The 17,435-nt window shown below is 40.2% G+C and overlaps 1 protein-coding gene across 1 annotated transcript; it reads left to right on the top strand.

Moving 5' to 3' along the window:
- The first annotated feature begins 1,190 nt into the window (after positions 1–1,190).
- HEME2 (Uroporphyrinogen decarboxylase) lies at positions 1,191–16,680 on the top strand. The gene is made up of 6 exons (XM_010254855.3): positions 1,191–1,420; positions 2,444–2,565; positions 4,705–4,815; positions 5,482–5,670; positions 14,684–14,809; positions 15,917–16,680. The coding sequence occupies exons 1-6, from the start codon at positions 1,312–1,314 to the stop codon at positions 16,430–16,432; spliced, it is 1,173 nt and encodes a 390-aa protein (XP_010253157.1). The 5' UTR covers positions 1,191–1,311; the 3' UTR covers positions 16,433–16,680.
- Positions 16,681–17,435: the final 755 nt, after the last annotated feature.

The raw sequence follows: 17,435 nt of genomic DNA, 5'->3' as shown, positions 1-17,435 counted from the left end.
ATAACCCGCATCCTGCCTGTGAATTTGGCATCAATCCACGGGAGGATTTAGTCCACCCCTAGAAATCTTAGCTCCACCCTAGGGGTGGACTGAACTATAAAAACCCCTATATTTTAAATACTTTATTATATTTGTGATGATGTCATAGACCAATCCATTGGAACCAGGTAGTTGAACCACTGATCTGCAACTCAAGAGGTAAAAACCGTTCTATTTTAGGATTGATTTTTAGATATTGTTTCATACTGCTGTTGCAATGAGCAATGAGCTAACTGAGGGCTGACTTGGTGGTGTGTTAGCTGGTTTGTTCTAGTGTTGACGTGAAATCAAATCTCACAACCAGCAATTTAGGAAAAAAGGGGTAAGGAAAAAAGATGATGTTCAATTTGCAAGAAAGGAAAGTTATTAATGGCACCGAATTAAAAAAAAAAGAAGAGATGATGTTCAATTTGCAACAACTAGTCGTTTCTTGTGTCCCATCTGGCCATCCCATTATATAACGCCTAGCGAGTGCTTTAATTTTAATTTGCATGAGTCCAGATTTTTTGTTCACACAAATTCTGCTCATGTCTATCCACATAACATTGCAGTCACACATAGAGTTAATCCGGAAGATATTCCTAATTCAAGAGAATATTATATTGTGGATAGAATTCTCGTGGGCAAGAGATCCGAAGTCTGCTAGGCCATCAAGTTTGATTTTGTTTTTTTAAATAAATAAAAACAGCCACCACCACCACATCAGCTATAATTTGTATTGGTTTTGATGATGCGGCAGTTGTTTTCTGTTTTGAAAAACAAATCTTATCCCCCAGGAGTCGTTGAACCACTAAACAAAGGCATGAGAAATGGGAATAATTGAAAGTTGAAGGTTGGAGGTGTTTTCAGGAATTTTGGGAGCTATGTCTAGATCTATCCCTTTGTCTTTGTGCAATAAATGGTGGGAGCAACGATCAATATCCAATCCCAAATCCCCAATGGATAGTCCAGTGGATAAGAACTTTTAGCTCGTTGACGAATATCGCCTTCCTTCCTCCTCCTCCTCCAATTACTTATTACCATCATTACCCTCCCTGAACTGAACTATCGAAACTCAGAAAGCCAAACCAGCCGTTTACTTTTGAACGATCCTAAGGGTATTATGGTAAAAGTGCTTTCAATGGATTTAAGACATTCTGAATGCTTGTTAGTGTTATCCATTCCATTTTCTCCTCTTTCTCTCACCTTCTCTCCCTCGTCAACCGAAACAGCTAAATGGGAATTCGCAGCTGAGACAAGTGGTTTCTTTGTAATTGCAAGCTGGATGCAACCATGTCTTGCTTTAATGGCTCTCTCTCTTTCTCTTCTCTCTCGATTTCTCCCAAATTGACTTTTGCTTCTCGCTCAAGATCCAACTTCAGAATTCGATGTGCTGTGGGAGGTAGTTTTCTTCCATTTCTTTTTCTTTTTTCTTCTATGCGTCTCATTTTGAATTATTTTCAGTTTTCCTGCAAGTCATAGATTTTAATTTTATTCTCGGTTTAGATGTTAGTTTTGGTCTCATGTATTGCTTCAGATTTCATTTTAAGCTGTCCCGTAATGGAACTGAAATCCGCCTCCTCTTTCAGAAAAGCTTTTCTTCCCCATTTTTACTTTCTGATTGGATAATTTAAGTGACAGGATGAAAGAGAGAAAAGGTCAGAGCAATACCGGTTTTTTATACGATTGTAAAGATACCACTGAGAGGAAATTTACACAGTGCAAAAAATGCGTTGTGTGTGTGTGTGTGTTTTGATAATTTAGGTTTCATAAATCGAATTTTACCAAGTAATGAAAGATAAATTTTTTGTTATTTACGTTTTTTTTCTCTTCTATTTATTTTTCCTAAAACCCACAGATCTGTTTATTTTTCCTAAGGCCAAAAGAATAACATTTTCATCTTACTTGAAATTTAATTGAAAAAGTCAACGCAACTCATCCCAACTATATGAGGTCGCCGTCTACGCAAAACCTGTTTTATCAGTGCAGAGAAGGGCCAAATCATCTATTGGATTTTGAGTTCCAGATCTTTTCTAACCACCTCAATCATATTATGACTTATGAGTTGGTTTCTATTCGAAGATTCAAAATTTTGTTTGGGCTTCTCTCCACTAGCTGCTATCTTCTACTTCTAAAGGAGAGCCCAGTACACGGGGTTCTTTCCAACGCGAGGTCTGGGGAGGGACAGATGTACACGCAGCCTTACCCCTGTCACATACAGAGAGGCTGTTTCCAAGATTTGAATCCTGGTCACCCAGGTCGCAATGAAGCAACCCAACCATTGCGCCATGCCCACCTTCACTAGCTGTTATCTTCTACTACACAAAATATTCGGTTTCATTTGAAAGTTATATTTACTTGGTATGCTATTTGTGCTCAGATATTGGTAAACTATTAACCTTGTATCCTTGCATTGCCTTTCCAGAGACTGTTGCAGAGCCACAAATCATCACTGCTACTAAACCTCTCTTACTAAATGCTGCTCGAGGGGAAAAAGTTGAAAGACCCCCTGTTTGGCTTATGAGGCAAGCAGGGAGGTACATGAAGGCAGGTTTGACAGCAGCTGCAGTTTTAGTCTTTTAGATACTATAAGTTTTAAGCTTCATACCCTTAAAAGTATATGCACAAACAACTGGAGATTTCAAATTTTAAATACGACTCCCTCCAAGGTTTTATCTTCTGGAAAGATAATCTCTTGGAATCATTAGATATGGAATATTATCTGATGGTTAAAGCATCACCTAGGTATTGACTAGGCAACCGCCTATGCATTTTAGATGTCAATCGCCTAGGCTACCAACTAGGCAGGTGGTGTTTTCCTTTTTGGCGTGGCTGTGTTTTATGGTTGCATTATTGCATGGATTTGCCACATAATCATGCTGGATGAAATAGGGAAAAAAGGGCAAAAAAAACATGTTTGCTAACTCCCACGCTTTGTGCCTAAAACAGCAGCACAACACCTAGAATTTCATGCTGGGTGTGTTGAAGGGAACACCTTTTTGATGTTTTGACAATTCAGGATGTGTTGCAGCAATGCTCCCTCTGATGTGGTGCATTGAAAAGTGAACCACTAAACGCTTTAATGCGTTGTCACATCCTAATTGCAGCACATACTCTAAATGCTACATTTCTGTTGTTTTTACCTAATAGGTATACTAGAAATGTTGCTACAAGTAGCAAAACAGCAATACCAAAAGGGTAGTCATGCTAAATTCCATCTTTGTGGGTGGGGGGACAATTAATTATGCCCCTTTATGTATTGATATGAATTTGTGTAACTCATCTATGTTCATATGCATTTCCCTTTAAACCAGGGAGGTTATTCAAAAATCTTGTAATTTTTCAAAAATTCAGGTGTAAATTGTCATTTAATTATTTACGGTTAATATGTAACTACATAATACTTATATGGTTATATACATACATTATAAAATATGTATATATTTATTTATTCAGCTTTGTTGCCTAGGCATTAGTTAGCTGCCTTAGTTGCACTTATTGGCATGAATTTGTCTTATATTCACTTGTTTAAATGAAAGCAATTACTTCATGGTAAGTGGAGGTTCAGTGCCAGAAAAAATTTTAGAACTAAATTCATGATAACAAATTGACCTTCCCCCCATCTTTTCTCATCCCACTTTCATCCTTTTTGCAGACTATTCTGATCACCACATCCAGAAGGTTCATGATGGTGTCCTCCCTAGGTGGACACAATCTGAAATAGGAACACAATAGGAAATGATTGACAGATTCATTCCCTTGCTCATAAACTGGTCTACCTTGAGACATTTCCCTAAAGAAGTTCTCAACACCAAAAACGTTATTTCCTATTGTATGTGGAAAGAACTCCATTCTAAGTTGCTTGGATGTTTCCCAATGGTTGAAGACCTCAATCTTCTGGAGAAGAATCCCTGCCATTTATAAAAATTTTGGTTTCACCAATAGAAATTGGGTGGTTCTGTAACTTTAGGAACAGAAACATCATATTATCTGTATGCAATGTGCCTTGAACTTTGGGCACCGAAGAAGTGTATCCCAAAAGAGCTTCCCTCTTGTCAACCCAATAGGTATCCCAATAGGCATACCTCAGAACTGGTCTGAATGAAGGGTTGAATATCAAAGACCACACCTCTCTGATCTGATAACAAGAGAAATACTAAATAAACTCGAGTAGTGCAATTTGTGTGTGCATTTTCATTATCCATGAAAAGGACAATACACCAGAAGCACTTTGGTCAAATAATTATGCCTGGTGTGTTGTCTCTTTTCACATGTGCATGCCCTGATTGCTTGGGAAGCACCACTTGAGTTTTGGGCCTTTCGATATAATTCCCCTGATAACAAAGCCTCCATGGCCTACTAGACCTCTACTCAACCAATGAGCCATGGATGCATTTAATATTTTTTATTTAAAATTTAATAGAAATTCTGTACTTCAATTAAAATAATCTTACATTTCTTGATACTCATATATGCAGTCATAATTGTCTTGTAAAAACTTTTTGAAAAGCAAATTCTTGTGTGGGCATGTTGTCAACACTCACAGTGCAGTTTGCGAAACACCTGCACTGGCAACATACTGCCATTAATACACTGATTCCAATGCAACGTACTGCCATTGTGATTATTTCTATCCTTAAGTGTGATGCTATGTGCCCATTGACTTTCTTTTTTCTATTCTGACAGAGTTATCAAATCATCTGCGAGAAGTATCCTTCATTTCGTGAAAGATCAGAAAATGTTGATCTTGTAGTTGAAATATCTCTACAACCATGGAAAGCTTTTAGGCCTGATGGGGTAAGTTTACCTTGTTAGGAATCATTGCCATTTAATCTTTAACGCTTTTTAGAATAAGAATAGCTTCATCTGAATATAAGTCTTTCAAAGCATAGTCTGTATTCTTGCTCCAAGCAAAATATAAGTCTTTCAAAGCAGAGAAGGTTTTGTCAGTTGCACAAACCCCAAATGCATGGTTGGTCTAGATTTCTTCCTAGACCAGGAATTTGCAGATGAGGAGGCTATATAATACACTGCCTATTTTGGTTCCTCTGTTACCTTGCACTTCTAGAGTAGATTACTGGGTGGAATATTACTACCATCTATGATTACCACATTGAACATTGTAGCTTCAGTTCCGAAATTTATGTTTGGTCTTCAGGGAAATGGATGAGACCATGAGTTGAGTTTTTCTCTTTATGTTTGATGTTCAGGGAGTGCTTGATGCCTTCTCTGACTGGATTTCTGGTTCTGAATGCTTGAAATTTCTGCCTCTTAAGACACCTCAGTCATGTTCTGGAATTCTATATCATATGTCTAATGTTCATTTTGTACACACAAACTAGGAATTCTATTTCATATGTCTATTATTTCATTTTATACGCACATGCTTCTAAATAGTACATTTCTTTGTTTTTGCCACTATTTCATTGTTTTTCATCTCATGTTTGTGTTGCTCTTTGACAGGTTATTTTATTTTCAGACATTCTTACACCTCTTCCTGGAATGAATATACCTTTTGATATTGTAAAAGGAAAGGGCCCTGTTATATTTGATCCTCTACGGACAGCTGCTGATGTTGATAAAGTGAGGGAGTTCATTCCTGAGGAATCAGTTCCGTATGTTGGGGAAGCACTAACAATCTTGCGGAAAGAGGTATGTTGTGGCATATCTTCTTTATGCTTCTTGAAATTTAAATCTATCAGTTTTTATTCTTTGTTTCTTCTCCCTTTTCAAAGCAGATACATATCCAGTGGTATTGCATCATGTTGCTCCTATGATGTGCTTGATTTGTATCATACATCATCATTATCATCTAATACTTGTCTCAACTATATGGGGTTGGCTACATGAATTGTGTTCCACCATTTCATTCTATTCAGTGCCATATCCATTGTTAAATTATGAGCCCTTGATTCATATCTTACTACAACCAAAGTCCTTTTTGGTCTGCCTCTAGCTCTTCTAGTCCCTTCAACTTGTAACAGATCAGTTGTTTCAACTGGTGCTTAGATGGTTTTTCTGCAACATGTGCCACATAATTAATAAAAGATCTTGCAATTAGATATTACTAGTTTTGTGAGGGGTAAGGGGTCAATGTTTATAGAAAAGACAACCAGAAGGTTTATATATGTAGCGCCAAAGTCTAGATTTATGAGGGAAGCACTAACAATCTTGCGGAAAGAGGTATGTTGTGGCATATCTTCTTTATGCTTCTTGAAATTTAAATCTATCAGTTTTTATTCTTTGTTTCTTCTCCCTTTTCAAAGCAGATACATATCCAGTGGTATTGCATCATGTTGCTCCTATGATGTGCTTGATTTTTTTTTTTTTTTTGATCAACAACACTTTCATTAATTCATCAGTAGAAAATTTACAAGTGGAAGACAAACGCACTTATCTTCCAAGAGTCACAAAGAACTTCAAGAAATGAAAAAAGAAAAAACAAAGATACAAATACACTAACGTTACATCTTAGCCCAAAACAAAGAATCCCTTTCTGCCCCTTGTTTTGCTAAACCGTCAGCTAGGGAATTAGTTGATCTTCTAATCCAACATGTCTTAACTTCCATCTCCCGCACCAGCCATTTGAATTTCCTGTTGTCATTATTATACTTCCATAAATCATTTTGATCTTTAGTCAGCCACCCTATCACCACCTCTGAATTCCCTTCAATTATAAGTTTCTTGATGTTCAATTCCTTGGCTTTTCGGGCTCCTTCCATAACTGCACATATCTCAGCTCTAAGGGAGTCACCCACTCCAATTGGGCCTGAGAACATAGCAGAGATGACCCCATTTTCATCTCTAAAAACACCCTCGATCCCCGATTGTCCCGAGTTTCCCCTACTGCATCCATCAAAGTTTAATTTCAAGAATCCACTAGGTGGGGGGGTCCAAGCCACACTTGTTATTGACTTGGTCTGCGTGCAATTTGCAATTTCACCCCATTTCTTCAACATGTCATTCACAGTGTAATCTGTGAATATTTCCAAAGATTTCAGCCACTGTACCACCCTAAAATGTATGATAGCCCTCAGATCTGCTGTTCCTCTCTGAGTTTCTGAGAATATCATGGAGTTTCTTTCTTCCCACAGTGTCCAACATACTGCAGCCCTTAGTCCTCTCCACATTGTCCTTCCCCTTTTTAACCGCCACCTGAAAAAGGAGGGTGAGAAAAGGCCCTGCATGTCTGATGGGGGATTCCAGTTGCACCCAAATAAGGAGAAAGCCCAATCCCACAATGACCTCGCGAAGTGGCAAGACACCATTAGGTGAAAACTAGTCTCCCCATCTGCTTTACATAGAACACACCACTGAGGTGACAAGCAAGTATTGGGTCTCTTCTTTTGGAGTAGATCACCAATGTTGATTCTTTCCAGATAGGCTTCCCAACAAAAACTACCAACCCTAGGAGGTATAGCTCTGCACCAAACCTCACCAACAGGGAAAGGGGACAAGGTAGGACTGGTGGACTGACTTAAGACTTTGAAGAACGAAGCACAAGAGAAAATGCCATTGGGGGTAGGTGTCCAAATTCTAGAATCCGCTCTAGTGGGGTCTAAGACAACGTTATCAAGAAGTGCAAGAAGGCTCGAAATACAGTCGAAGTCTGAGTCCCTCAAATCCCTTCTTAGACCCAAGTTCCACCCAATCCCAGAAGTGGAAGAGGATGGGGTGGCGAAAGACGAGATCGGCTCATTTTTCAAATCAGAAAGAGCATACAAAGACGGAAACCGATCCTTTAGAGGGACTTTCCCCACCCAGGTTTGTTCCCAAAATTTTATGGAGTTACCGGAATTCAAGTCATACCTGATATTAGGAATGAAAACTGGTAGCAGGTCATGAATGGGTTTCCAAGGAGAATTGCTTGTGATCCTAGCTCTGGTTCTAGCGTCCCATCCATTGTGCTCCAGCCCATGAATACTTGCCACTATTCTCGCCCATAGCTTCTCCTTCTCCATAGGAAACCTCCACAACCACTTCCCCAGCAGAGTCATATTCCTTCTCCTAATACTCCCAAGCCCCAAACCACCACACGACTTACTCCTACACACTATCTCCCAGCTAACTCTATGATCCCTCTTCTCTTCTCCCGGCTCCCACAGGAAATCTCTCATTAACTTCTCTAATCTGTTAGCAATATTCACTGGGATTTTAAACACCGACATGAAAAAGATGGGTAAGTTAGCAAGTGTGGCCTTAATTAATGTAATTCTCCCACCAAGAGAAATGTAGTTCTTTTTCCAGGATACCAATCTTTTTTCAAACCTTTCCATCACCGGGTTCTAGAAACTCTCTCTCTTGGGATTATCACTTAATGGTAATCCTAAGTAATTCAGAGGCCACCCCGAAACTTCACACCCCAGCACTTCAGCACTCTCCCTGATCTCTCTCTCCTCCAAATTCACCCCCACTACACAGCTTTTCCCAAGGTTAACCTTCAAATTGGACATTTGTTCAAACAGTTGTATCACCGACTTTAAGTTCCTGATAAACCTCACATTACCATTTTCACAAAACAGAATTGTGTCATCAACAAACTGTAAGTGAGTGAGGGGGGTTTCCATCCTCCCAACCCTCCAGCCTCTAATGAGCCCCCTAGAATCTGCTCTGTGAATCAGTTTCCCCAAAACCTCCGCAATTAAAATGAACAAGAAAGGAGAAAGGGGGTCTCCTTGTCTTATACCCCTACTGGCTGGAAAGAAATCTACCACTGTCCCATTCACTAGCACTGAATAATGACAATTCCGGACACAACCCATGATCCACTTACACCATCTAGCCCCAAACCCAAATTTAGTTAAAACTTTCCTCAAGAACTCCCAGTCCACCAAGTCATAATCCTTTTCCAAGTCCAGCTTATAGACCACTCCCTTCTTCTTATCCCTCTTAAGGTTCTCCACACTCTCATTAGCAATTAAAATCTGGTCTGTAATTTGTCTTCCACTCACAAAAGCTCCTTGATAGTGTGCAATGATATCTGGCAGTACCTTCTTCAGCCTCAAAGACAACACTTTTGCAATGATCTTATACAAGCTTAACCAAACTTATTGGTCTAAAATCCTTCGGGTGGGATGCATCTTTCTTTTTTGGAATTAAGGCTATAAATGTAGAGTTCACACCCGGATTGACAATTCCTCTCCTGAAAAACTCCTCAAACACCCGCAAGAGATCATCTTTCAAGATATCCCAACAATCTTGATAAAAAGCCATTGTAAACCCATCCGGCCCTAGAGCTTTTGTTCTATCCATAGAAAACACAGCCTCCTTGATCTCTTCTATATTAAAGCTTCTTTCCATCATTCTCCTGTTCTCCACCCCTACATCTAGCCAATCCAAACCTTCTACCCACACCCTTCTACTCACAGGCCTTCTTAGAATAGATTTGAAGTGCTCCACACAGGCCCTGGCAATCTCATCTTGTTGTACTAACTCAACTCCATCTACTACCAATTTGGAGATAAAAGTTCTTCCTTCTCCTGCCATCTGCTAGAGAGTGGAAATACCTAGTGTTTTTATCTCCCTCTTGCAACCATTTACACCGAGATTTTTGCCTCCATCTAATTTCCTCCTTGTGCAGGCAGTCCTCTAACTGTCTTCTCAGTTCTTGAGGTTATTGTCATCCTCTCCAAATTCTCCCCTTTCCTCTTTAAAGTCAAGGCTTTCAATCTTCTTCATCAAGTCTCCCTTTCTTTCTTCTGTCCTCCCGAACTCCATCAAATTCCACTCCTTGATTCTTGCTTTCAAGAATTGTAGTTTCTTATGGAATCTCATCCCCTCCCACTCCACCAACGGGTTACACTCATGCCACCACTCCTTCACTTTGTTAGGAAACCCTGGATGAAGTAACCACATATTTTCAAATCTAAAGGGGGTAAGACCTCCACACCTTCTTTCCTCCTTACATAACACTATGGGCCAGTGATTCGAGGTCACCCTTGGGAGAGCTCTAGCATCCAAGGTTCCCCAATGTTCTTCCCAATCCAAAGAGAACAGGAATCTATCCAGCTTAGAGCAAATTGGTCTAGATTGGAGATTTGACCATGTAAATGCCTTATGTGCTAAGGGAATCTCTTTAAGCTCAAAGGCATCCACAAAACTGTTAAACTTCCTCATGCTTTTTGTCACCCTCTGGTTAACCTTGTTGAACTCTTCCGAGAATCTAGTCACATTGAAATCCCCACCCATGTACCAAGGCCCATCCCACAACCCTCTAACATCAGCCAGTTCCTCCCACAACTCCTTTCTCTCTCTGTAGTCATTCGGTCCGTAAACATTTGTGAGCACCCACATATAATCATCCTCTTGCTGCTTAAACTTCATGGAAACCGAGTACTTTTCGATCAACTCCTCCATACCTTCAACCACATCCCTCTTCCACATTGTTACAATCCCCCCGGAAGCACCCCACGATGGAGCCGCCACCCAGCTTTTTCCCCTGGCTTTCCATACACTCCTTGCCCATTTGTCATTAAACTCCATTCTCTTAGACTCTTGCAGCAGCACAATGTTTGGGTCATACCGTCTTATTACCTCTTTTATTGTTGCTCTCTTCTTCGCACTCCCAATTCCCCTCACATTCCAACTAAGAATCTTCATTCCGCTTTTTTTTACAAACCCCTTGCCACCTACCCACTACTTTCCCCCTTTCCTTCTATCTCCTTTTACCTCGAGCTTCTTGTCTCCTTCTACATCTCTCTTTAATCTCTCTACTTCACTCAACCTCCTCTTCTTTGTTATGATCTGCATCTTCCTCTTCTGTAAACTTTCTTTCAACTCGTTCAAATCTTCCAGCCTACAGCCCAACTTCCCTACAAATTCTGCTATCGTGTCTTCTCTCCCCGATTCCACCACCCCTACCCTTCCTACAGAATCCCCTTCATCTCTGTCCACCTGCCTTTCCTTCCTCTCCTCTAGTCCCACCTCAATTCTTTCCTCTCCAACCTTCCTCCCCTTAATGTTACCTCCCTCCTTCCCTGCTTTCTCCCCGTAATCCTCTCCATCTCTACCCTCATTCCTTTCCCTCCTCTCCACTAACCCCTCCTCTCTTCCTTCCTCCCCTTCCCTCCTCCAAATCAGCTTCCCTTCCACATCCTTAAACACTTTTTCAATGATTTCCCACACTTTTCCACTCCTATACCTTTCTTCCCGCACCTTCCCACAATCCTTCCTTCCCCTCTCCCCCTCCTCAGAGAGCCCGCCTACTAGCTCGGCTGCATATTCAAGGGCTACAGGACATGGTACAGGAACGGAATCTGGAGCCAAAGACACAGGAGACACATTAGTAGCACAAACCGAAATCACATGGTTACCTGGGACTGATGGACAAGCTAGAATAGGACTGCTCCCGGCCTCCTTCTCTTGTTCCAGAGGTTGGTAAACAATTATCTTCCTGAGTTGGTTGGGAAGTACTTCTGTCCTTTGGTCAACCTGGTGATCTTTCCACTCTACCCCTGGGTTACCCCTAGATGGCGTATTCCTGCTCTGCTTCCGGTTCTCCCGGTTTTCCTCTTCTAATAAACCATGCGCACTCTGTGGTCTTGGGAGTGAGATAAGCCGATTGCAGTCTTTACCCTGGAATAATCTTGCAATATTCCACCCTTCCAAATCACCTCCAGCACAGTTGCCTTCATCATTTACACTGCCCACGCTAGAGCCATCAACAGAAAGGTCTTCCGATTCATCATCGCCTTCACCGCACTGCACCCAACCTTCAAACTTCTCTTTCTTCTCTTCAGTTCTTCCCCTAGTGAAACTTGGCTTCGGCCTCTCTGAGAAGCCTCGCATGGGGCTAAGCTCCTTCAAACTTCGTCGGGAGACCCATTGTAACGCCCTCTTCTTTTTTGGTTTCCGGTGCTGTGCGCATTCCCCCTTTTGGCTCGCGACTGGGGATGATGATAGACCGTAACCGATGTCTATCATAGTCGAAACCCCAGTCACGTATATCACTAAAGGCTCACGCGCCTTTTTAACGAGCTGGGTCGGGCCCGCTGACCTGTTTGGGCCTTTACAAATACCATTAGCAGCCCACATGGGCTTTTGCTTTGGCCCATTCTTAAACACCCGCGAGCTCACGTGACTTTTAAGAAGGTCACGCACGTCCAACCCCGGCCCTGGTGTGGTTTTAACAGGTCTAAGTTCGGTTCTTCCTTGGACCAACCCTTTTTCCTTGTTCAAAACAGTCTTGGCGCCGGTTACAACCTGTGCAAAGGACCTGCCACCCTCCAGACAGTTCACTGCTTCCACACGCGAAAATCCCACCCCCTGCCTGCTACCCTTTTGTTTCTCCAGCAAAAGTTTTTCCATTTTAGTGAAAGTGCTTTTCTTGTTTGAATCCTCCAACCCTTTCTTGCCACGCAGCTCTTCATCTTCAACCTTCTCATCTCCCTCCCTACGAGCCTCTTTCCAGAGCATCGATTCAGTGGATGAAGCCAGCCACACAGAGTAGCAATGCCCTTCGACTAACACCTCTAACTTCCGAGGAATCTCCTCAGGTTTTACTCCATTCAATAAAATGGAAGCTGAACGAAGGTCTCCCCAAAAGGCACCTCCTAGTGATCCTCCACACATCAAAGCAATGGCTTCAGCAGTTTCTTGCTTCCACAAGTGAAAGGGAAGACCTAAAAGACGCACCAACACTCCATCTTCAACAAAGAAATCTTTGGAGTTTGATCCCGGACACCATCTTACTGTGAAATTTCCAAGTTTAGCTTGGATATTTAAAGCCTCAACTTCTACTCTGTTCTCATGCAGATCCAGCAAAGCCTTGTCCTTCTCAAAAGGTGTCAAAATAAATGTGCTCTTCAACTTTAAACTTGCTGTTAACAGATCTGCAACTTTCCTCCAGTCAAGAATGGGAGCTGAAGCTTTAACTATCAGTTTACTTTCCCAATCACCTCTCTGTATGTTTACTCCCATTCTGTATTTACCTACCCCAGCTAACACTAAAAGAGTCTCTTGCTTAACATTGTTCACCATACTGCTAGAACTGCTTATCTTCCTTTTTACTATTGCTTCTCTTTTAACACTCAGGCGTTTCAGCAGTTCACATAAGGCGCCATGAACTGCCTTCCAGCCCTGACTCTTCCTTCCTTCTGGAAAGCAGATCATCTGCTTTCTACCATTGCCAAAAAATTCTGTCAAGGAGATAAAATAACCTTTAAGGTTTTTCTTACACTCTACAACAAACCTTCTTCCAGTTTCTGAGAGAAGCTCTTTCCAACTATTTTGCTTGCCTTTGTTACTTGCACCTTCCACAAACTCCTTGAGCCCTTCAATTACCCCCACCCCTTCTAACAGCACCATCCCTCTCTTTGCTTCCCTGATTTTCAAGCTCAGCTGACCATTTAATCTCAGTTCCTCAAAAAGGAGCTCCTTAGATTCAATCTTCAAAGCTTTTTTCCAACGGCCTACCTCCACAAAATCTCCCATCTCAGTTCCTCACCCTCTCACCCTCTCAGCAACCCTCTCTTTGCTTCACCCTCTCACCCTCTCACCAACTCAGACAATGGCAACAGACGAAAACACAGTTCCTCATCCTCTCACCCTCTCACCAGCTCAGACAATGGCAACAGATGAAAACCCAGTTCCTCACCCTCTCACCCTCTCAGCAACCCTCTCTTTATGATGTGCTTGATTTGTATCATACATCATCATTATCATCTAATACTTGTCTCAACTATATGGGGTTGGCTACATGAATTGTATTCCACCATTTCATTCTATTCAGTGCCATATCCATTGTTAAATTATGAGCCCTTGATTCATATCTTACTACAACCAAAGTCCTTTTTGGTCTGCCTCTAGCTCTTCTAGTCCCTTCAACTTGTAACAGATCAGTTGTTTCAACTGGTGCTTAGATGGTTTTTCTGCAACATGTGCCACATAATTAATAAAAGATCTTGCAATTAGATATTACTAGTTTTGTGAGGGGTAAGGGGTCAATGTTTATAGAAAAGACAACCAGAAGGTTTATATATGTAGCGCCAAAGTCTAGATTTATGAGGGTTGAAGGGTTAACATTTTTATTATTTTATAGAGGATAAAAAAAAGCCAAGTTAAAAGGCATTTCCTTAGTTTCATCAAATGCCATAGTTATTATTCAGTAAATCACGCCTTTTTCTTTGCACAATGGAAACCCCATTCCGTCTCTGTCATATGACAATCAGTACATGTACCATTGCAACATTTGATTACCATCCTTATTTCCAGAATATGGATGTTTGTTCACATTAATGTTATTTGTCTTCTGTCTTTCTTGGAACTTTTCATAAAATATAGTGTGAATGTGGAACCTGGTCATAAGCATAGGAATTAAAAAAAAACCCTAAGCATAAAAACCTTACAAATCCATCTTACACCACACATCTGGAATATTGTGTGGGGATCCACTTGTACTGACAGATACAGGTCCAATTTAAAATGACACAATATTCCAGATTTGTGCCATATGGTGCTTTTTAAGGCATACATCATCATCATCATCATCTTGTCCCAACCATATAGGCTACATGAATGTTGTTCTACCATTCTGTTCGGTCCAGTATATCCCTTATTAAATCATTACCGAGAAAAAAATATGGGCCCTTTGAATTGTATTCTTAGCATTGTTTTTTAATTAAAAATAAAGTTGTCCACCATGTTTATCCTTGTATTTCCTTTTCAGGTAAACAATGAATCTGCAGTTCTGGGTTTTGTAGGGGCTCCATTCACCTTGGCATCCTATGTGGTGGAAGGTGGTTCATCCAAGCACTTCACAAAAATAAAGAGGCTAGCCTTCTCAGAACCCAAGGTAACTTTGTACTTGTTTTCTAGTTTTGTCCTACCCACTCATGCTGTAGCATTGAGCCTACAACTCGAGTATATTTTATAGTGTCAGACATGGAGTATTGGATGCAAAACTCTAGAAAACGAATGTAAATCTGTAAAATTGTGCCATAAATCAGTTTAGAAGTTCAGGTGAATGATGCTAGTAAACTAATAAACAGGATTAGTAGGAATTATAGTTATGGTCAAGTTAGCAGGGAATGTGTGCAAATGTTTGTTCAACCATGCTTGTGGAATTTGAAAGAACAAGGTATAGGAGAATCCTTCCAGATACAAAAGCAACCATCTTAAATTCTCATAGTTATGCACATGAACAAAGAAGAGAGCAGCATTTGGTTTAATTGAGAACATGTATTAGGGGTTGTTTAAGAACTTATATTGGTTTCACTAAAGGCACATGATGCATTTCTAATCTGAATGGGCATAGAATGCTGTAAAATCTGAATTATCATTGCAAGGGTTTTTCAGGTTTTATTGCTAGTCCTAGCTTGCCAGAAGTCTTGATGGTTGTAAGCAAGATCTGGGTTGAAATTCCATATCTACTCTCCCATTCACCGACCACCCAAAAAAAGGAAATAGGAAAGAAAAAACGTTGGTAAATAATTAAAGGAAAGAGACTTTAAGGGAATGTTGCTCTAATAGAAGACTATCCTTTTCCTCATTTTCTTTTTACTAAATTAAGGTGGGGTAGTTCTTATTTAAAATGGAAACCTAATATTGGAGTGCTTGTTTTACACTGGTGCTACTGGTTACTGGATCTCGGTGTTTTGATTGCAAATTTCTGAACTTAATGTGAGCTTTGTGCTTTCAATATTTAGTGTAAATTTTGTATTTGATACTGAAAACAGTAAAATAAAACCTTATTTAATTCCTGGCAAAATAGCCATGGATATTCTTATTGACTAATTGACTGACATAAGTAGGGTGTGCCTTCATCGAATTTCCCTAATTATGAGCTGTCCTGAACAAGTATAACCAACGAAATCTTGTCTGTGGTAGAAAAGAATACTTTCAGATCTAGGTCCTATAAGGATTGGGTCTCTATTGACATTCAGCTTCTTTTCCTAAACAGGTACTACATGCACTACTGCAGAAATTTGCAACCTCTATGGCAAAGTATATCCAGTACCAAGCAGACCAGGGAGCACAAGCTGTACAGATTTTTGATTCATGGGCCACAGAGCTAAGCCCAGTTGATTTTGAGGAGTTCAGTCTACCATATCTAAAGCAAATTGTGAATTCTGTGAAACAAACCCATCCAGATCTCCCACTAATCCTTTATGCAAGTGGATCTGGAGGCTTGCTTGAGAGGCTACCTTTGACAGGTGTGGATGTTGTTAGCTTGGATTGGACAGTTGATATGGCTGAAGGTAGGAGAAGACTAGGAGCTGATGTGGTGGTTCAGGGGAATGTGGACCCGGGTGTCCTTTTTGGTTCGAAGGAGTTTATCACTAATCGTATCAATGATACTGTAAGAAAAGCTGGCAAAGGTAAACATATATTGAATCTTGGCCATGGGATTGTTGTAGGAACACCAGAGGAGAATGTTGCCCACTTCTTTGATGTCGCCAAGGGAATCAGATACTAAAAGCAAGAGCAACCAATTTTCCATATTCTTCTTCTACAATATTAACTAGGCTTAAATTGTTTTTTGCCCTGGTGCCTTATTGCTCTTGTCATTTTAGTTCCATTTTATGGTAGATAGAATATCTGGTTGAAGGAAACTCTGACTCGTCGGTCTGATGTCCAGACTCCGGTTATAGAGAGTTAGGTTTAGATATGTTGGAGATTATGATGCCCTCTGTTCCAATGAAAGGAATATGGTTTTAACTTGAATTCTGTTCACTGTTTGACGTTTAAAGGTCTTTGTTTTTTTTTTTTTTTTGAGATGGCAGTTTTGTTTTGAAAAAACAAAACCATTAGTGTTGCTGAGCACCCAGCCTAACATACTTCTAATAATTTGGTTCAGGTGGGCAGCTGGAAACGCATTAAGGCTGTATTTGGCATTCCTTGTACTCCTTTTTGGGGTTAAAAACTGTGTTCGTATGTGCATTTTAACTGCAAAAAGGAAAAAGTCCTTAAAATAAGGAATGTAAAATGCAGCCTAAATTTGTTAGGTAGTTAGTTGAGATGCACTTTTGGCCCTGTTTGCTTTTTGGCAAGTTATTTATCTGGATAAATTTTTTCTGAAAACACTTGTCTGTGTAAGTGTATTTATCCATGTTCTTTTATTTTATAGGCAAATAAGATGACAATTATAAGCTTTTAGCCATAAAAAAACTATTATTAAAAGAAATAATCTTGTATGTGTTTGGGTCCGTTTACGTTTTTTGAGTAAACATTTGGTACTTGTGGCTGCAAAACTGAGAAAAACAATTAATGAGAGTATTTAACACATTAGGTACTACATCAACAAAGTGTCAATAAATGCTTACCCATTTTAGAAAGTTTCAAAATGAAGTTTTCTGAAACAAGAGAGATGCACAAAAATCGATAAACTTTAATGGAAACGGAATTAATGAAGTTTTTGCTAACGTGGTAGTGTTTACTCAATAAATATAAACACATATTGGTAATCAGAAAAAAATAAA

The sequence above is a fragment of the Nelumbo nucifera genome, chromosome 2 (assembly GCF_055504915.1).
Source record: "Nelumbo nucifera cultivar China Antique chromosome 2, China Antique-T2T, whole genome shotgun sequence".
Taxonomy (NCBI): domain Eukaryota; kingdom Viridiplantae; phylum Streptophyta; class Magnoliopsida; order Proteales; family Nelumbonaceae; genus Nelumbo; species Nelumbo nucifera.
This window is presented reverse-complemented; position numbering and strand designations above follow the sequence as displayed.